General features: G+C 55.1%; 1 protein-coding gene across 2 annotated transcripts; it reads right to left on the reverse strand.

Annotated features, from left to right (window-relative positions):
- Positions 1 to 173: 173 nt before the first annotated feature.
- On the reverse strand, positions 174 to 21046 carry Pcsk7 (proprotein convertase subtilisin/kexin type 7). 2 transcript variants are annotated; one of them, XM_042682914.1, is made up of 18 exons: positions 20974 to 21046; positions 19432 to 19553; positions 18566 to 19045; positions 17921 to 18055; positions 17246 to 17411; positions 15821 to 15911; positions 14951 to 15005; positions 14251 to 14389; positions 13161 to 13261; positions 9851 to 10018; positions 9087 to 9194; positions 8488 to 8590; positions 4378 to 4534; positions 3372 to 3466; positions 1992 to 2085; positions 1659 to 1776; positions 1019 to 1401; positions 174 to 926 (listed from the first exon to the last, which is right to left on the reverse strand). In XM_042682914.1, the coding sequence occupies exons 3-17, from the start codon at positions 19031 to 19033 to the stop codon at positions 1039 to 1041; spliced, it is 2361 nt and encodes a 786-aa protein (XP_042538848.1). In that variant the 5' UTR covers positions 19034 to 19045; positions 19432 to 19553; positions 20974 to 21046; the 3' UTR covers positions 174 to 926; positions 1019 to 1038. The 2 variants fall into 2 exon arrangements, with proteins under 2 accessions (XP_042538848.1, XP_042538847.1); XM_042682913.1 differs by having other exon boundaries at positions 174 to 1401.
- Positions 21047 to 21238: the final 192 nt, after the last annotated feature.

Consider the following 21238-nt stretch of genomic DNA (forward strand, 5'->3'; position numbering starts at 1 on the left):
CTGGCCATTCTTTTCTGGTGGCCTTCCTGCCCGCTCAGGCTCAGGCCGGCTAGAGGAAGCAGGACGAGGGGTAGATGGGAACACAGGGGGAGGAAGTGCCACCGGCCCACCTGTGTTGGATTTGGGGGGGGGGGGGGAGGGGGGTGAAGAAAGGAAAGTCAGGGGAATGTTGCAACTGTTCTGATGGACTTTATTTTGGAAAAGCTGTGCAGAAAAAAAGGATTCAAGAAAATGTTGCGGTGGAAAGAGAAAAATCATCAAATCTTAGGTATTAAAAAATAAATCAAGTCAGTTAGCTCAGAAGAAGGGAGGAGGCAAAGACTGGGGGGAAAGTCACAGGCTGTCAAGCTGATAGCGGCCGGTGGCAGAGGCCATTTCCCTGAGCACTTGCGGAGGAAGACAGGGCGGTGGCCGGCTGGGGGGCCCACGCCCGCTCTCATCTCACCAGAGACTTCCTCAGTGAGGCAGCACAAGCCCTGGCGCCGAGTGGCTCCCGAGTGGCACCAGGAGCCTGGCACAGACTCATGGTTCAGGAGGAAGGGCAGGGGCGATGGCGGAGTTCAAGGCTGGCTTCGAACCAGGAGTGCAGGAGAGGATATTGGAGGCAGCTGCTTGCAGGACCGGCCCGCCAGGGCCTCGCCCCAGCCTCTCCCCGGTGCCCTCGTCCCAGTTGACCCCCACTGGGGTCCACGCTTGCTTCCTGTTGCGTGCTCCCCTGGCCGTGCGGGACCTGCTCAGTCTACACGTGGGTCAGGGTCCCCGTGACCTGGGTCACGGGCCTCACCCGAGAGAGCGGGATGGAAGCCTGCTGGGTGTGGGTGCCAATCCCTCGTCCGACGCTGCCTCACCCAAAGCTTCTGGTCGGCTGGAGGCGGCGCCCGGGCTCTGGCGGCAGTCCATGCCACTTGTCATTGAGACAGCCCTCACTGTGGGTGGCCAGAGGATGCTGTGAAGCCTCCGTTCCCGAAGGAAGCAGAACTTCCCCCTGGAGCTCGCCATGGGCGGGAGGGAGGCAGACCTGTCCGTCAGGCCCTGGGGTCAGCAGATCTGATCCTCCTTTCCCTGTAGCAGGTCTGGGGGTGGGTGCTGAGGCCCGTCCAGGGCCCTCTTGTTCTGGGCGAGGCTCCAGTCCCCTTCATGAAGCAGGTCTGGAGGGCGGCGCTCGGAGGTCCTGGAAGGGCCCCCATTCTCCATCTCCGTGCTGTCTGCAGCCTTGCTGTTGCAAAGTGGCACCGACTCTAGCTCTGTCCCCTCCTCCCTGGGTCTCCGGCTCTGTGGGGGCCAGTGGCAGGCTCCGCTCCTACAACCAGGGCTGGAAGCCATACTCCTCTGGCTCAGGTACAGTTCCAGCATGTAGTAAACAGTCCAGAAGACGGTGAAGCAGCCCACCAGCACCAGCATCTGGGAAAAAAGTGGCACGTTTATGTCAGGGGCTATTTCCAGCTCAGAACCGTGCACTTCCCTCCCTGGACTGCCTCCCCCGTCTTACCCTGCTCCCCCCTACCCGGGGGAGCACCCCTAAGAGTCGGCTAGCAAGATAGGAACAAGGCTACCTGCTCTCATTCCCTTCACCCCTCTGGGTAGCACCGGAAACCAAATCCCCTGGGGCCATCTTGCCCGCCCGGGGGGGGGGGGGGGGTGCGTTTTGGCGTCAGTACCTTGAGGGTGTTAGGAGTGAGGACGTAACCATCTTCCTCAGGGATTTTCAGCCCAGGTGGGCAGGGCAGAGCGAAGCCGTCATGTAGGTATTTTCCACTCATAGCACCTTCTAACAGCCTGTGGGGAAGAAAGGGGATCGTGGCTCCCATCCTGTCCTCTCCCCTGTGGAGAGCCCCATGGCAAAGCTGGCCAGCACAGTGTGGGTTTCCGGGCTATGGCTCTGTCCTCTGGGTTGAGCCCGGAGCTGGGGCTTGGGAGACGGGCTTCCCTAGGCGGCCTCTTCCCATCCCCTCCTGAGCATCCTGTGTGCTGACACGCAGGGCCGAACCTACCTCTGCCTGTCCCTGATGTCTACGGGGCTCCACACGGAGCCATACAGGGTCAGCTGCCACCGCTGCAGGACGCCCACCTGGAGCGGCTCATCTCCTAGGGGAGCAAGGTATTGCTCAGTAAGCCGGGCCAGAACAGCAGAGCCGGTGCCCACCCCACCCAGGGAGATGCAGACCAGTGTGCGGACATGGTTGTGTTAACTAGGCCCCAAAGACCCCAGGTTGTGTAGTGACGTCTCACCAGGTACCCTGGGGGACAGGGAGGTTGAAAATGTATTGGAAACAGAGTTTTGTCTTTCTCTCTCATATTTCAGGAATTTTGCTTGAAAGGAAGACAGTCTTAGCCGGGCACTGGTGGTTCACACCTGTAACCCCAGCTACTCAGGAGGCTGAGATCTGAGGATCAAGGTTCTAAGCCAGCCTAGGCAGGAAAGTCTGTGAGACTTATCTCCAATTAGCCACCAGAAAACTGGAAATTGCACTGTGGTTCAAAGTGGTAGAGTGCTAGCCTTGTGCAGAAGAGCTCAGGGACAGCGTCCAGGCCCTGAGTGCAAGCCCCAAAACTGTCAAAAAGAAAAAGAAAAGGGAAAATATTTCTACCACATTGAAGATTTGAAAACCAAAGGTTAGGTGAACACTTCACTTGACTGGAAAGTTGGGCTTATTTACTAATAGTACAGATATTTCTTTTCTTTTTCTTTCTTTCTTCCTTCCTAATAATGCTGCTCATAGGGTTTGAACTCAGGGCCTGGGCACTCAAGGATAGCGCTCTACCACCTGAGCTGTAGCGCCACTTCCAGTTTTCTGGTGGTTAATTGGAGATAAGAGTCTCATGGACTTTCCTGCCTGGGCCGGTTTTGAACTGTGATCCTCAGATCTCAGCCTCCTGAGTAGCTAGGATTACAGGTGTGAGCCCAGTACTCCGGTCAGATATTTCAATATGCATTGTGGGTAAGGCTTTTGCTACAGCTGTGATCTTATGAGTCACTTCAAACCTCTAGGCCTCAGTTTAAAAAACAAGACAAAGCAAAAAGCAAAAAAAAAGTGAAAATGAGACCTGCCCTTCCCTGCCTATGAGGGCTGGCCGAAGGGTGGTTATATGCGAAATGACTTGAAATGTGGTTTGTCAACAAGGATTTGTGGGGGGGTTCTGTTGTTGTTGCTATCCTAAAGAAGAGTGGATTGGTCACTTCTCCAAGAGAGGCTGGATGAATAGTATTATTTTGGGGATCAGTGCCCATTATTTAGGATGGGGCACATTTCTTGACATCTACTCTCTTCACCAATAGCAACCATTTGGATTCCTCATGGGGGAGGGGGAGCCCTTCTATAGGGTCCCTGAGATGGGGAGGAATCAGGTGACAATGGAGAGGCGGAGCTTACCCACATCTCTCACTACAAGTCTGTAGATGCCTCGTGCTCGCTCCCCCCAGCAGCGCACAGTGGAGAAGGTCCAGTCGTTGAAGCCATTGGGATCCCTGGGGAAAGAACCATGCAGAAATCATGGAAGGCACAGTGCAGGGAGCCGCCCTGCCTCCCAGAACCACGAAATCAGCTGCAGCCATTTGGGAGGCTGAGGAAGGGTCCTCAGGCACTGACTGTGCTTTGCCTCTGGGGTCTCAGGAAGAGAGGGACTTGTGTGCATTGGTGTAGTGGGAAATACCAGCGTGGAGACAGCACTGGGCTTGAGTCCCAGAGCAGAGGTCTCGAGTTATCTTTACTGTCTCAGGTACTTGCTAGATCTGACTTCTTCCTCCACTACTACAGGAGACTGCAAAGTCTACTTTTGTGTGTGTCTGTCTGTGTGTGTGTGTGTGTGTGCGTGCACGTGTGTGCGTATGTGCATGCATTAGTACAAGGGCTTAAACACCGGGCCTAGGAACTGTCCCTTAAGTTTTTTTCACTCAAGGTTGGCACTTTACCACTTGAGCCACAGCTTCACTTCTGGCCTTTTGATGGTTAGTTTGAATCTCACAGGCTTTCCTGCCCAGGCTGGCTTTGAACTGTCATCCTCAGATCTTACCCCCCAGTGTAGCTAGGCATGAGCCACTGGTGCCTGGCTGGTTTTTGCTGTTTGGGAGGAGGACGGGGTCTACTCTGTAGCCCAGGATGCCTTCAGCTTTCAGTCCTCCTGCCTCAGTCTCCCAAAGGTTGGGACTGTGGGTATTTACATGTGTACTCTGCTCCCGAGTTCTTAAAAGGATACAGAAAAGTGTATGCACAGTGTGACGGTGCCCCCCCACCCCCCCGCCTCCCAACACCACAATAAAGCATGGGATCAATGGTGTCAGCTGCCAGGGACAGCCAGGACCACGCTGCTCAGTCTGGCACGGAATCGAAGGTCTATGTTGCATAGAGAGCTCAGGAGGCCGTGGGTGGCTGTACGTACGAGTCCATGCTGCGGGGGGCACCGATGAGGGACATCATGCCACTGGGACAGAACAGCGTCAATTCCAAGCTTCCGCGCCGTGGGTGGCTGATGGAGACGGTCACGGCCACGTGCTCCAGTGTCTTCAGCCCCGACATGTCCAGGTCCATCCTGCTGACTACAGGAAGTCAGGCGGGCAGCTGGGAAGGCAGCCCACCCACACTCCTGCCCTCCCGCACCCAACATTCACCAAGTCCACAATCACAGAAGCCAACTGGGGCTGTGCGCCCTAGCGGCGGACGGCGGTACTGCTGTCAAGTCACACTAAGCTCACAGTCTAGTTGGCCAAGATACAATCGGAGAACCAGCTTCGATCATTCGTTCATTCAAAAAATACCTCCTACAGTACAGTCTCTGAACCAGACGCTGGGAGTGTAGAGTTAAGCTGGGCATGTGCTGCCTTCTGCCCACACATGGAGGCAATATGATGGATGGTATGATACATGATACACATAACTGGTAAAGGGAAAGACATGAGATGAATGAGTAGAGGCACAGAGCAGGGAGCTGAACTAAAGAAGGAAATGGACTGATGGACAGAAGGGATTCTAGAAGGGGGAACAGCACGCACAAAGATAAGGTGGTTCAAATCCCAGACATGAGTCTGCACAAAAGTCACTTCAAAAATGACTGAAGGGGATGAACTTCAAGGAAGTTATGCTGAATGATGCTGCTGCTGCTGCTAATGATGATGATGATGATGATGGCTGGGAATGTGGCTGAGCAGTAGAGTGCTTGCCTAGCATGCATGAAGCCCTGGGTTCAGTTTCTCAGTACCACATAAACAGAAAAAGCTGGAAGTGGAGCTGTGGCTCAAGTGGTAGAGTGCTAGACTTGAGCAAAAAGAGAAGCGCAGGACGGGGCACCAGTGACTCACGCCTGTAATCCTAAATCTGAGGATCGCAATTCTAAGCCAGCCTGGGTAGGAAAGTCTGTGAGACTCTTATTTCCAATAAACCACTCAGAAAACTGGAAGTGGCACTGTGGCTCAAGTGGTAGAGTGCTAGCCTGAGCTGAAGAGCCAAGAGACAGTGCCCAGGCCCAGAGTTCAAGTCCTACAACCAACACCACCACCACCAAAAAAACAAACAAACAAACAAACAAAAAAGCAGCAGCTCAGGGACAGTGCCCAGGCCCCAAGTTCAAGCCTCAGGACTGGCAAAAAAAAAAAAGTAATAAGCCAATCTTGAATGGCTATTTGCTGTGTAATTCCACGCACGTGACCTTCGCGCCTGGGGGCGAGGGGTAAAGGGCGTGCACGCAGCCATGAGGAGTTAACACAGAGGATCCTGGCTGTGACAGCTGCACACAGCTACACACATCCAGAGCAAGGGAAACTGCTGAGGACTGAAATGAGCTCTGGACTGTAATGATATCAACTTATTGTCTCGCCCTAGCAGGACCTCTAGCTGGAAGACAGGAGGAAGAGTCCGCAGGGCAGGGAAGAGCAGGCTGAGCGGGAGCGTGTGTGGGCAGAGGGCAGGAGGGCCAAGGGGTGGGCAGTGGGTCGGCTGGTACACCCAGGCTGCACAAGAGGACAAAGGACAGGTGTGAGTGGGAGATGGAGAATCTTCTCTGGTGGAGGAGACACACCCTCGCAGCCCACTCTCTCCGTCCTCTGGAAGACATGCGGAGCCAGTGCCCTCTTCTCTGCCTGCTCACTTGTGCGAGATGAAAACCTGGCTGGCCCTTCAGGTGCGCTGATTGGGAGGCAGCCACCAGTCACACTCGGCTGCTTAATCATGATGAGATCCGATAAAAACGGGGCTCCGAAGTCACACTGCCCACATGGTAAATGTTCGACAGACTCGCGGTGGCACGCATGAACATTTCTGTCAGGATGGGAAGTCCTGGGGGACAATACTGCAATACTACTCCTGGGGCTTCAGGGGGTTCTGACTCCTCTTCTATCTCAAGGGTGCCCAGCTACGTGTGTGTGTGTATGTGTGTGTGTGTGTGTGTGTGTGTGTGTGTGGTGTCCTGGGACTTGAATTCATGGCTTGGCCACTGTCTCTGAGCTATTTTGCTCAAGGCTTGTGTCTACTGCCTGAGCCACAGCTCCATTTCTGGCTTCTTTTGGTAGTTAATTGGAGATAAGAGTCTCACAGGCTTTCCTGCCTGGAAGGGCTTCAAACCATGATCCTCAGCTCTCAGCCTCCTGAGCAGCTAGGATTACAGGTGTGAAGCACTGGTGTACCCAGCTACTTCTTCCTTTCCAAAGGTTTATTTCTAGCCCCAGACATGGAGTCACCCAGATCCTGCTGGATCTGCAGGGGAGGAGGTGTCTTAGGTGTCTCAGTTCTGTATCACCTAAGATTCCTTCCTCCAACCACCATGACAACTCTTCAGCTGATACCTGTTTCTTCTTTGGCCAGTACTGGGACTTGAACTCAGGGCCTGGGCTCTGTCCTTAGCTTTTTTACTCAGGGATGGTGCTCTGCCACTTGAGCCACAGTTCTACTTCCAGCTTTTTGGTGGTTAATCAGATATACGAGCCTCATGGATTTGCTACCCAAGCTGGCTTTGAACTGTAATCCTTAGCTCTCACCTCCCAAGTAGCTAGGATTACAGGTGTGAGCTACTGGTGACCAGCCCATCTGTTCGTTCTGCTCAGAGAAGTCACCTTCGCTGGCCTCTGAAATGCGTGGCAAGCCTGCTTGCTGCCCTCCAAGCAGATGAAGAGCTTTACTAGCCTAGCCGTCATCCCCTCTTTCCTCTGCAGACTGCTCTCCACCTCGCCTCCTCCCACTCCCCACTCCCGGGACAACCACCCTCCTTTCTGCTGCTTCCTGGTGACAAGCAATCATCAGGTTCCTCGCTCCTTAGGGAAGAAGACTGTGAGGGACAATGTCCCCTGGCTATTGGGAGGCCCCAGATCTTCAAAGCCAACTTCCTCATCTGTAACTGCTGGGACAGAGGTAAGGCAGTGTGAGCCAGGGGCTTTGGAGGGAGTAGCATTCCTGGGCACATTTCTGAACGGATGCTCTGCCCTTTCCAAGAGAGCATTCCTTTCACAGAAAAGGCAGTGGCCGGGCCTCAGGTCTCTGTCCACGTGAAGGGAACTGGCGAGGGCGGGATGTGCTTAGATAAACTCTTCCCACACGGACCTCCACTGAGAATGGGCTGCCTCTCTCCCTGCCAAGGTCCCCTGCTCCAGCTGTTTCTCCCCTATCAGGTGCCTGGGAGACAGGAAAAGGAAGAACTGAGTTCTGGTGAGGTTATGGGGCCCAGCACCCCTCAATCTCCAGAAAAAGCAATGAATAAGATAGTGTGTCAAATACTCATGGGGGGGGGGGGGAGAAAATCCCCCAAGGAACTGAGTAGCGAAAATCAGGAAACACGTGGACAGAGGGACTGAGGCACAGCTTAGTGGCAGAGTCTGTGCTTGGCCTGCGTGAAGTCCTGGGTTCCATTGCAAGCACTCCAACAACAACAACTACAACTACAACAACAAAGCGGTGCAGATAGGGACTCCTCTAGCACTGGCACCTGACCGGCTTCCCTTTTCTCTGGGAAGGGCTCCACCCCGTGCTCAGCAGAGATCCATCCTGCTGCCTTGGGGGCCCCTTGAGCCACAGCAACCTGGTGCCATGGAACTGGGGGAGAGGAGGGGCAACTGCAGCCCAGGGGACTTCGCATGCCTCTGCCCCGCCCTCAGCAGATGACGTTTGGCTCTCTCCCCTCTGTCCCTGTGAGATGATCCCCGGGACCAAAGGAGGAAGGAATCTCCAACTTCTTTACTTCATCGAAAGGCCACTGGGCTGGCTAGAACTATCTGGCAAGACCTTAGCCTGGGAATCAGAGGAACTACTTCCAGCCCCACTCCCCCTCCGCCCCTTGCCTTCCTACTGGCTTGCTCACAGCTCCACTAGAGGAGCTCAGGAGAAAGGTCCTGCTCACTAGCCAAGTCAGAAGCAGCAACATGTCCTAAAATGGTCAAAGAAAACTCCGCAGGTTTGGCTGGAGCTCAGCTCCTGAAGGGAGGGAGGACCCGGCTAGGATGAGCTTAGCTCCTTCGGTACTGGCCCCAGGCCCTGGATCTAAGATTAACCCTTTGTGCTGACTACTTACCATTCCACAGGACCTCCAGCGAGCGGGGGGACTGCGGAATAGCCTTGTTCTCTTTCAATACGGGGCTGACGTAGGAAGCTAAGTAAGGGACAGATGTCCAGATCTGTTCAAGGGAAGCAGGGGGGGGGGGTGAGGGTGGAAGATCAAACAAGACTGATCACGCTCACATTCTCAAAAGATGCATGCACATGTGTGTGCCCGTGTGTGAGCTCCTGAACGCATGCACGTAGGGGTTAACGAGATCTTCAAAGCCTCGCTCTCTAGGTTTCCTCTCTGTATCACCACTTTTGCTCCTGAGGCGCCTGCTGGTGGCCCGGATGTTCGTGAGATCACCAGGTTGAGGAACCAGAGGAAAGGGCCACATCTGGGGTGGGAGACGCAAACCAGCTCATCTGGGGGCCCTGCTGCACTCGGGGTGTTTATCACTACAGAGCTGAGCCCCAGTGCCTTCCACTTGAAACCTGACCATCAGCTGGGGTGAGGTCACTGGAATGAACATTTACTAAGTGCCTCCAGTGTGTCTGACAGTATCCTAGGCACTGGGCTGTGTCCCACAATCATGCCACACTGAGCACCCTGCCGGGCCAACACCTGTTCACCTTGGCTGCATTGACGAGTCTCCAAGCGTTGAGCAGGCCAAAGCCATGCTGGTGGCTGTGGCTGAAGCCCGCCTCGTTGGTGAGCCAATCTGCCCGCCGATCCTCATACTGAAACGAAATGACACAGGCAGTGGTGAGTTCCCCACAGCGCCAGCCAGACTCGTTTCCCTGTTGGCCTGCTGGCGGATCCAGTTCAGACCCTACCACCGAGGCTGCTGGGAATGGTCCCCCCCCCCCCCCCAAGCTGAGACAAAAAGGTCATCGTCCCATGACATCACCACCGCCGCGGCTAGCTTCCTGCGAGGGAGCCGGGAGAAAGCAGTTCCAAAGGGGGGGGGGGGGGGGCAGCCAGGCAATGGTATCAGCAGAAGAGGTATGTGTGAGCGCAGGTCTGTTTGTGGGTGTATCGGGACTGGGGCTTGAACTCAGGGCCTGGACATTGTCCCTGAGCTTTTTTTTTTTTTTTTTTGATCAAGGCTGGCACTCTACCACTTTTGCTATAGCAGTGCTTCTGGCTTTATGGTAGTTCATTGGCGATAAAAGTCTCATAGACTTTCCTGCCTGGGCCTGGCTTCAAACCAAGACTCTCAGACCTCAGGCTGCCGAATACACCCATGTGCCACCGGCATCTAGCAGGTCTGTGGCCTTGATGGGGTCCCCATACATGTACTCAACCCATGCCACTCTGGAAGGGACTTGGCACCCTGCATTCAGGACATTTAGAGTCTCCAGGTTCTGGGTGGCTGGGCCAGGGCGGTCCTCACCTGGGTGGCTGTGAAGACGATGATGTGCTGGACGTCCCGCCACGTGAGGCAGGGCCGCACCTGCAGCATGAGGGCGATCATGCCGGCTGCCAGGGGAGCGGCCGCTGAGGTCCCCGTGTGGCCCTCGGTACAGCCGGTGCCCTTCTGGAGGTCCCAGTCGGTGGTTACCTGGGAAGTAGAATGGAGTCAGAAGTGCTGTGGAGGAGGCTGGGAAGATGGCTCAGTGGTAGAGCGCTTGCCTCGCATGCATGAAGCCCTGGGTTCGATTCCTCAGTACCACACACACAGAAAATAGCCAGGAGTGGTGCTGTGGCTCAAGTGGCAGAGTGCTAGCCTTGAGCTAAAGAAGCTCAGGGACAATGCCCAGGCCCTGAATTCAAGTCCCTGGACTGGGGGGAAAAAAAAAGTGCTGTGGAGGGAGGAAACTGAAGTCCCCAGTCTCGTAGCAGGGGACTCTTCCTGGCCACCTCTGCATGGCTGACCCGAAGAGTCCACTGATGGGAGACCCGTAGTGTTCAGCCTCCTCTGGGACCTCAGCCTGGTGAAATGGGTAGAGTGGGAAAGGAGTGGGGGATCATGAGGATTTGGGTCTCCTTCTCTTCTTGTTCCCACCCTAACTCTAATTCCTGCCAGTGAGCCCCAGGACACGGTCAGGGGGGCTACAGGGCAAGGAGAGCTCCAGATAATGAAATGTAAGTTGGTTCCAGGCATGGGTGGCTCATGCCTGTCGTCCTAGCTACTCAGGAGGCTGAGATCTGAGGATCATGGTTCAAAGCCGGCCCAGGCAGGAAAGTCCAGGAGACTCTTATCTCCAATGAACCACCAGAAAAATTGGAAGTGGTGCTGTGGCTCAAGAGGTAGAGCGCTCGCCTGGAGCTGAAGAGCTGAGGGACAGCGCCCAGGCCCAGAGTTGAAGCCCCACAACTGAAAAAAAATAAAAAGCAAGCTGGCAGCTGGGCAGTGGCTGGAACACTGGCGCAGACTCAGGAAGCTTGCTGCGCATCGTGGCTTCAACAGCCTACTGGCCATCCACAAGACGAGCTGCCTCCCCAGCCCGCAGGGTGGCTTCCACGAGCCCTCTTTTCCACTGTCGCTCTCAGGTGCGTGGTAAGAGTGGGGACAGACATCCATCTGGCGTCAAGTTCTCTTCACATCCCCGCAATACCTCAAAAGGTTTAGCACATGCCTATGATGGCACATGCCTATAATCCTAGCACCCTAGGGACTAAAGCAGGACTGCGTTTGAAGTCAGCTTGAGCTACACAGGAAGTCTGAGGCCAACCTCAAACCTTGTGGGCTACAGAGTGAGACTCTGTCCCACGAAAACAATGAACGAAATCAGCCAAGCAGCAGGGCACCGGTGCTCACATCTGTAATCCTAGCTACTCAAGAGGTTGAGCTCTGAGGATTGTGGTTCAAAGCCAGCTCAGGCAGGCAAGTCTGGGAGACCCTTATTTCCAATAAACTACCAAAAAGCTGGAAGCAGGTATGGCTCAAGTGGTAGAGAGCTATTCTTGAACAGAAGAAAAGCTCAGGAACAGCTTCCAGATGCTGAGTTCAAGCCCCAGGACCAACACCAAACAAACAAAACAGAAAAGGCCTTGCTGAGGAGGGTCCTGCTAAACTTTCCTATTGCACAGAGGCATTGGTCCTGGCACACAGCCTACAGAACGCCTCTTCCTGACTTCCATTCTGGGTCAGGGACCAGGGTGCCAACATCCATCCGATGCTGCCTTCCTCCACTGCCTTCCTCCCAGCTGTTAGGGCAGCTGCCAAGGCATGTAATTTTCACCCAGACACTGTGCACTCGTAGGAGGAAGGGGAAAACACTCCCAGTTGTAGTCTCAATGAGCGCGGGAGCCTGGCTGGTGCCAGGGAGCAGATTGATTTTTTCCTGTTAAGGCAGTGACCTCACGGTGACAGTCTACTGTGCAGCGATGAAGCCTGTGAACTGGGCCTTGGTGGCTACAGCCCTGGAGGGGGTCAGGGAGGCTCTCCGGGCAGTCAGAGGGTGGGTAAGCCCTCTCCCACCCCCACCCTGGGAAATAGCCTCATCCCGCTGCCCTGGCTGTTAGACAGAAACCCCTAACAGCAGGCTTCCAAGGCAAGACATTCTGAAGATGGGAACTTGGCTAAATCAAAGCTGTTCATTTCTGGACGTGCAGAGGGACGTGGCGGGAGGGGGAAAGCCAGGCACCACACAGCCTCGTGTAAGGTTATGGACCCTTCTCAGGCCTGGGCCAGGGGTGAGCTGGGTCCCCAGAGCGCTGCCAGGGGTGGGGTGGGGGTGAAGAACAGAGCCTCCTAACCAAGCCTGGCCTAATGGGGTGGCCTGCAAACCTCTTGCCTCCCCCCCTCTTTGTTCCACTCCTTTTTTCTTCTCCCCAGGGTGGGGGGGGAGGAGGGGGAGGGAGCAATGGCGAGCTGGCACAGTGCCCTGGAACACTGTGTTGACCAGCAGTCATTTACTGCCATGACAAAATTTTAGTTTTGGAAAATGGGCTCGACCCCACTGGAAGACGGAGCAGCCTCACTGCCAGTGGCCCCAAGGGGAGCTCCCAAGGCGGCCCGGGGGCCAGCACAGCCACCCACTTCCCACCGTGAGGGACAGGAAGGTCCAGGACCACAGCCCGGGGGCCCAGCCCGCCATGGACTAGAGAAGATCTACTCCCTGGCTCCAATCTCCAATCTCCAGCGGGGAACAGCTGTCCACTGAGTCTCTTATTCACCCGTCCCATGAGATACTTCTGAAGACTCACTGGCAGTATTTACGGTATTTATGTAAGGTCGGACAGCAAAGCAAGCACGATCTCTATTTAAGTCCACACAAAGCAGTGAAAGCCCCAACATTGCAGAGAGGTTGTTTTTATCAAGGCCGCTCTTGTTTCTCTAAGAATATGAGCATTCTCACATGTGTGGAATTTCAGAGTCCTGGGAGCTTCTCCCCAGTGGCGGCATGCCTTGAAAGGGACATGGCCCTGCAAGGACAGAGGATCCAGGCAGGGGCAGGAAGCTGGGAACAAGGAAAACACCCTGTGATGGCTGACATCTTTCTTTTTGTACTGGTTCTGGTGTTTGAACTCAGGGCCTGAGTATTGTCCGAGAGAGACTTTTTCAAGGCTAGTGCTCTACCACTTGAGCTCTACTTCTAGCTGTTTTGGTGGTGAATCCTACGCTGGCTGGTTTTGAACTGAGATCCTCAGATCTCAGCCTCCTGAGTAGCTAGGATTACGACCATGAGCTACCTGTACCTAGCTGAGACAAGTCTTGATCACTGGGGCAGGGGTGAGGAGGGCGGGGAGGCACTCACAATGCTTCGGAGCATCTTGTCCCCACCACTGAAGGTGACGGCCAGCATGGAGGCACACTCCTCTGCGTAGAAAGGCATCCGTCCCTCCTCGTCCACAGCACCTGGACACACAGGGAGACAGGAGCCCACAATAGAGCTGGTCCTGCACTGGGGCCATGTGCTACCCAAGTCACCTTTGAGTTATCATCTGGGGGTGATCTCAAGCTTTAGAAGTGACCTGAGCACCCCTTATCTGAGTGAGTGGGTTGAGTGGCAGAGAGGGGGTGTAATATACCTAGTGTGCCTGCCTGCCTGCTTTCCTTCCTTCCTTCCTTTCTTCCTTCCGTCCCTCCCTCCCTCCCTCCCTCCTTCCTTCCTTTTTATTTGGAGCTGGTACTGGGGCTTGAACTAAGGCCTGGCCTTCTTGGCTGGCTTTTTTTGCTCACAGCTAGTACTCTACCATCTGAGCCATGCCTCCATTTCCAAGTTTTTGCTGATTAATGAGACATAAGAATCTCTCCAATTTGTCTGCTGGGGCTGACTTTAACTGGGATTCTCAGATCTCAGCCTCCTGAGTATGTAGGTGTCTTGGTGTGAGCCACAGGTACCTGGCTTCATTTTTAAAAATATGACCTAAGCAGACACTGCGTCACACACTGTGTGACTGTAGCATTAGGGCCACAGGGAAAAGGCCTCATCCTGGGAGGGTGGAGAGCAGGAAGGGCGGTAATGAGGAGAGGCATGTAATTACCAAGCACTAAGGATCCATGACTAGGGAGATCTCAGGAGGCGGGTAAGGAAGGAAATCAGTTTTGAGCATAGGCAGAAGGTCCTTAGTTTAGGTTGATGAGGAGGCAGGGAAGGAAGGCTTCAATTAGGAGGCAAGTGGTCCACAGAAAGAGAGACCAAAGCAGAGGTCTCAGTGGTGGTGGGAATGGCAGCCGGGTGTCGGGTGGGAGGGTGGGCAGTGTGTGTGAGATCTCTCCAGGTTTCCATGGAAACACTGGGGTCCTCAGAGATCAGGACTGGTACATCTGAGCCCAGAGACACGGGTGCTCACACAAAGCTAGGGACACACACACCACACACAATGGAGCTACCAGACTACTACCTATGGTGACGGTGTAGATGGAGTTGGCGTAGCCGTCATAATTGCAGTTGTCGTTGTGCTGGCCTCCGTTCCCACTGGCCACCACAAAGATGCTCCCGAACCCCTGGCGACCAGCCATCACCCCATGCTGCAGGGCGGCCTGCGGGGGAAAAACAGCGTTGGGCTAACACCAAGGAGCTCATACTAAGACCTCTGCCTACTACCCAGTCACCTCTCTTCCTCTTCCAGAAAGAAAGGGAAAAAAGCCTCAAAGGGCACTGGGCACGGGAGGAGATATAGAGAGGGCACAAGATGAGGAGGAAGCCCAAGCTGAACAGTGCTTGAGAGCTATTTTCAGGTGACAGATGAGGCTCAGAATGGGTGCCAAGCACAGGATGGGAGGGCAGTAACTCCAAGAACTCGGCCCCCATTCCTCCTCTGTCCCACGTTCGGTTCTCCTTCCCTTTCTTTCCTCCTCTTCCTTCTCTCCCTGTCTTCCCTCCCTCCTCCTCTCCATCTCTGTCTCTTTCTTCAAACTCAAGGTAATCCTGCCCAAGCCTCCCAAATGCTTGGATTACAGGAGTGTACCACTTCACCTGGCTAGCTACCTCTTTCTAGCAGGGATGAGTGGCCTAAGTGGGGCACTGAGAGTTGAATATAGTGGGAAGAGGGCTGACTCTCAGTGCTTCTAAGGACTGGAGTCTCCAGGCGGTTCCATTACCTTTCCGAGCTGGTGCGGGCCGTCCACTGTCTTCCCATCGTCATCTGGGCCCCAGCTGTTAAGAAAAACCCATAGGGAAGTGCAGAGCCAGGCTAGGGCCACCCGCCCAGGGCCTGCTAGTCTAAGCTGGCCCCTCTTCTGCCTGTGGCAGGATTCTTGTGATTAAAAGACAGGGTTCAAAGGTCCATTCCTTCCCCGTCATGGAAAATGGAAGTCTGTGTTAAGGTTCTTTTCCTGGAAATGTCCCTGGCTTAAGGCTACATTATCCTGCCCCTTTCTCAGGTCCTAGGGAGCGGGAGACATCCCAGGGGCAGAGGGGGACCTGCTCACTTCTCTGTGATCTAGGATCCCCACTAGGGGGCTTGACAGCGGGGCAGCCTGGGGCTGAGGAATTCTCTCTTCTTTCTCAAAGGAGAAACATCTCCGAGACAATGGCAACCATTGAAGGGCTACTGGTTAGGAGGAAGAACGGGTGCCATGCGTGTCGTGGGACCAGCCAACCTGGGTTGCTCTTTATATAGCCCACCAAAGTCACGGCCTGGTGCAGCAGGTGCTCTCGGGATGGTGGGAGCTGACCCCAGTGTTCCTCTGGCCTGTGGTTGGAGAGGAAAGCTCACCATCTCCCAGGGAGCTTACAAATTTAGAAAATAAGTGTGGGCAGACTGGGACACTGGGATTACCGGGATGACGGAATACCTCCTGGCTGAGTTGAGGAATGAGGGCAACATTCCTATGTGTTGAGCCCAGTGTGGGGCTCTGCTGGGGGCTCTGCCCGAACCAGCGCTCTTCGCTGGGCTGGCCCTGGCAGATGGTCCAGGTGCTTGCCCCTCACCCTTCTTCCCTCTTTGTGCACCCTTTGCTTTGCCTTACCTGCAGCTGTAGATGTCGTTGATCTGATAGTGCTTGTTGAAGGCCACAGCCTCCATGCTGTCTGTGAGAGGGCCATCCAGCACCCGGATCCCTAGACATGGAAGCACAGCAGCTCATGACTGGGGAGGAGGGGCCCCAGGACCCTACAGGTAGGAGATGCACCCCTCCCCTGTATTCTCTTTTTCTGTCCTGTTTTGAATTCTTATAGCATGTAGATATGTGATCTGTCAAAAAAAAAGTTTCTTACTGTCATGCTGAAACCTTAAAAGTCCCAGAGTTTGGTGACAAAAAGGACAGGCTAGAATGGGGGAAATCAAGAGGTCTTCATCTTTATTCTTATTCTTTGAGTGCTTGACTCAAAAATGGTGTTCACTAATGGTACTCAGGACTAGGTACTCCCATGACCAGGTACTTCTGTCCCTAAAATGGAGTAGTTTGTGTTTTGATGACCACAGAGAGGCAGATGGGGCTTTCAGAAAAAGGGGCTCAAACCCTCAGTTACTATACCTCCTCTCTGTATTATCTCATCTGCAGAGGGATGCAGCCCTCTGCTGGAAAATCAGAGTATTGCATCCAGTCTGGGGGTCTGGTTCTCAAGTGTCCTTTAGGAATCATGGCAGGAGTTCTTTCACTCCCTTTGCCTTCTACTTGACTGACGAAAGACTGAGGTGAAGGAACTGTGAACCACCTCTAGTGGGGGACTGGGCTGTCTTCAAAGGAGGGAAAGCAATGGTGGAGGGGCTGGGGGGACAGGAAAGATGGGACTGTGGGGCTGTGGAGGGAGAACTGGAAGGCATTTGGTAAATTATAAGAAGATGCAATGCAATCATGTCAAAGGTGTTGTTACAATGATGTGGATCATCACATAGCCATGATAAGAAAAAGAAAAGAGGAAGCCGTGTGTAGTGGCTCCCGCCTGTAATGCCAGCTACTTGGGAGGCAGAAACCTGGAAGGCTCAAGCCTCACTTGAGTAAAAGTTAAGTAAGCTCCATCTCAACCAGTAAGCAGGGTGTGGAGGTGTGCATCGGTGATCTCAGCCAGACCGGTACTTGGGCAGAAACAAGAGACCTTATCTGAAAGATAGCTAAAACAATAAAAGGGCTGTGGGTGTGGCACAAGTGGTGAAGCATCTGACTAGCAGGTGCAAGACCCTAAGTTCAAAGCCCACTGCCGCCGGGCAGAAAAGAAAGGAAGAAGAGAGTGAGCAGGTGTGGCTTGGGACCTCTGGCCGACGTCAAGACCCTTTCTGCTTTTGTTTTATATAGCAGAGCTTACTGCTAAAATACATGTTTGAAACACAACTGCAGTGAAAAAAATCAGCCCTGTTAGAGGCTGTCCTTGGCACTAGGCTATGGATGCTGGGGTGAGGAGGGGAAGGCGATGCCCACTGTGCCCACAGACGCCTATGGAGAAGCAGGAGGTACCTGCTATGCGGCTCCCGTAGGCCACGCCCACCGCGCAGAAGCTGTTGTTGGGCACAGCAGCGATTTCTCCCGCACACCTCGTGCCATGGTGGTTGCCGTTCTCCGTGTCCGGGTGGGGCATGGGGTCCGGGTCATTAGAGTTGAGGTCATAGCTACCCTCCGGACACTGAAATAACGAGCAGAGGACACATGGTCAGTCATTCACTGGTTAAAAGCGGTCAGGTCCTAGAGGACCTGGGAATTTTCACCTCCAAGTCGGGGCAGCAGGGCAATTCTCTGTACCCCTCATCAGGGCTACACAGGAAAAGCAAAGGATTCTGGGGGCAAAATGGACAAGGGCCACAGCTCTGGCCTAGTAAACGAATGTGTCCGCTTCTCCCTGGCTTGGGAAGCCTGGGGGCTACTAAACGTCACACCTTATAGGGAGACTAGAGGGGAGAAGGGAGTCACCCTCAGGGCCCACTCCTTACTCTGCACAGAGAGAGAGGAGCCACAGGAAACAGGAAGTACTGTCTGGGATTACCCTCCCATGGGGTTGGGTCCCCAGCTGTGCCAGTGTGGGAGGAAGAATTCTATCCCACGTCCCAGGCTGTTTGCTTTGGCGAGCTGCCCTCCAGGAATGGGGCAATGAGGAAAGAGGGACGTGGCAGGGAGGGGTCGCGCCGGCCCACTCACGTAGTTGGGTGCAATGTCCTGGATGGTGTGCTCCACTCCATCATCCACGACCACCACTGTCACCCCTCGCCCCGTGACGTTGCGCTCCCACACGCCTGTCACGTTGATGTCCCTGCCAGGGCTCCGACGGTTATTCTGTGGGCGGGATGGGGGGTGATAGGCAAACGACAGCTAGCAGGCCCTTCTAAACCCTGGGATTCCACTAAAGAGCCGGGCAGAGGTTATATAGAGCAACAGGGTCCAGGTGGTAGGTGATATCATGTACGCAACAGTGTGTACCGGGTGCCAGGCAAGTTCTAAGTGCTGATATATATTACTTCATCTGTCCAGCCATGACTAGGAGGTAGCTCCTTTTATAATCTCTGTTTTACAGATGGGGAAATGGAGGCACAGGGAGGTGAAGCAGCTTGCCCAAAGGCACATGTGAGTGTGTGGAGACGGGCAGCTTGGGAGCAACCATATGCACTCTAGGTGCTGTGGCACAAGGCCATCGGAAGCAGAAACCAGGGGAGGTAAAGGCAGAGCGCAAACCACACCTCATCCCCACAGGAGTGACCCCACAGTCAAAGAGCAGCTGGAGAGGGACTCAGGGAAAGGGCTGCAGATCCCGCCCGCCAGAAGTGGAGCACACAGAGCCGAACTCACCAGGTGCCACTGCTGAGGGAACTTGGGGTCATTGAAGTGGATGCTGCGCTTGGCCCGTTTCAGCAGTCTCTGCTCGGAATGCCAGCGCACAGCTGCATGCTCGGCCAACACAGCTTCTGCCTGCTGCCGCATGGCCTCTGCCTCGGCAGCCTCTCTGTGCCCGGCCGGCTGGACGAAGAGGAAGTGGCCCTGGAGCTCTCCGATGCGCCCAGCATTCACCAGCCCTGCTGCCTGGGCCACGGCATTTGCCTGCCGTGCCAGATTCTCTTCTTCCCACTCGCCTTCTGGGCTGTCTAGATGCACGGCCCAGCTCAGCCCCCCTGCGCTCTGGGTGACAGGCCCACTGGTCTCTGCCAGGCCCATGACCCAGGGAACCAGTATGAAGAGCCCGGCTAACGCGAGCCAGAGGCAGGTGGGCAGGCCCAGGGGGGCATCCAAATGTGGCACTTTCTGCCTCCCTCTCGGCATCAGAGCAGCAGGCTGCAGACAAAGGGAGAAGACAGGAGAGATGAAAGCGCCCGGGGCTGCGGGAAGCTGAGAGGACCCCTTGGAGCCTATTCCCTTCAAGTCCTTAAACATCTGATCAAAAAGAAGTTGTTTGTTTTTAAATCACATTTACTCTTGATCATCAGGGTAAGACCTGGGTGAGTACTAACTGCAGTGGATGGCCGCAGTTAGATAGCCCAGTAGTGTCCAGCTGCTCTTCCCATTCACAGGGCTCCAAGTACATGAAGCTCCCATGAACCACTGGCTGCATCAGGACCCTGCTCCCCTCTTCCCTTATATGTGAGATAGATTTTTCCCCAGCTGACTTCTCAGCTGGGGTGTGCTCAGGGCTAACTCCCACTGTGGGGTCCCATTCCCACCTGGACTCTCTGTGAGGCTGAGCTCCAGGTCTGGCTGACCACGTGACACTCATTTTGTACAACTGGAATACAGGCATCACCTTCACCCTGATCAGTGTTCACTCCAGACACAGGCTGCAGACCTGTGGGTCAAAGAATGGGAGAAATCAAACAAGCGGAAGCTAGCCAGGAAGAGGACCAGTGACCAAGAAAAGTAGCCAATGATGAGTATCATTTTTTTTGGGTGGGAGGGGAGTCCGGTCGTGGGGCCTGAACTCTGGGCCTGGGCACTGTCCCTCAGCTCTTCAGCTCAAGGCTAGCGCTCTACCACTTAAGCCACGGCGCCACTTCCGGCTTTTTCCCCCCTGCTTATGTGGTGCCTGAGGAATCAAACCCAGGGCCTCAAGCATGCAAAGCAAGCGTTCTGCCGCTGAGCCACCTTCCCAGCCCAATGAGCATCATTTCAGGGGTTCTAAGGTAGATCAGAGACTGGAGAAGATCTGGTACAGTCAGGCCAAATCAGTACAAAACCCCAAAGCCCTACTTCTTCTAATTCTCATGTCAACTTCTTATCCTTTGCTTCACTAGAGATCCAGCAGAAGGTTTAACGGTTACCAAAAGCTTTGCTGGGAATGCAGGTAATACACTTCCCTGAAACTCAGACAGAAGGCAGGGTGAGTTGGGGTGGAGACCAGAAAATGATAGATATAAAGGGCAGGTGGGCACTTAGGGGAGAAGAAATGATCGCAAAGCAGCACTAAAGAGCTGCCCTAACTAACTCGGTAGGTTGGCTCAGAGTTGAGTCAGGACACAGGCTCTAGATCGGGTCCCCAAGTGCCCGGGTTTGATCCAACCAAAGGGGAAAGGGGGCCAGAACGGAGGAGTGGATGTGGGTGGCTGCCTACTTGAGTCCACCGGAGCCGGTGCAGCACTCAAGCTACACACCCAAAGGAGCTAACTCAGGTGCCTCTCCGCACAGCCTCGGAAAACCCAGAATCTTGTTAGAAAGCCAGGAAGAGACCCATCAAGGTAGTAAGCTCCTGGGTTCTCAGTAGATGCCACACACCTTTCTAGAAGGGACAGAGACGGGAGCTCTGTGTGTCCCAGAGGCAGAAGGACATTTTTTTATCAGGACGTACACCACAAAAGCTAGATACTTTCTGAACTACAACTTCTAGGCGGAAGAAAGAAGGAGAAGGAGAAAGAGAAGAAGAGGAAGAGGAGGAGGAAGTTGGAGGAGGAGGAAGAGGAGAAGGAAGAAGAAGAAAGAGAGGGAAAGAAGGAGGGAGAGCGCTGAAAGTCCAAGTCTTTGCTCCCGAGCGACCGTCTAGCATCCTCTTCACCCCGCTCCTAGCAACCGGGCCACCCCCAGGGGCTGCCGTCCCCACGACCCCTCCTCCCGGCCTGGCCCGCCGGGTGCAGTGAGCCCCGCTCCTCCTCAGCACCCGCCCCGCACCGGGATCCAGGACCACGGCCCCGCTGGGCTGCCGCCTGCCAGCACGGAGGGCCCGCGGCGCCGCGCCCGCGCCCCCGGACGCCGCCCCCCGCCGGCTCCCCACGCACCCGGCCGCCCGCAGCTGTCGCCGCCGCCTCCCTGCGGAAACTCGCGGCTTCCCCGGAGCCGGGGCAGCCGGTGACAGCGGCATCACTTCCGCCCCGGGCCGCAGCCAATCAGCGGCCGGTCCTGCGGCCGCTCGACCCGCGGGCGCGGGGAGCGGGAAGGGCCGTGGGCTGCGCGCGGGGGGCTTCCGGAGCCCCCGGCTCGGAGGGCGCCGGCCACCGGAGCCCGCCTCGGAGGGCTCTCCTTCCTCACGGCATCTCCTGAGAA

This window comes from Dipodomys spectabilis, unplaced genomic scaffold, assembly GCF_019054845.1.
Source record: "Dipodomys spectabilis isolate Male_0828 unplaced genomic scaffold, ASM1905484v1 ptg000076l, whole genome shotgun sequence".
NCBI classification, from domain to species: Eukaryota; Metazoa; Chordata; class Mammalia; order Rodentia; family Heteromyidae; genus Dipodomys; species Dipodomys spectabilis.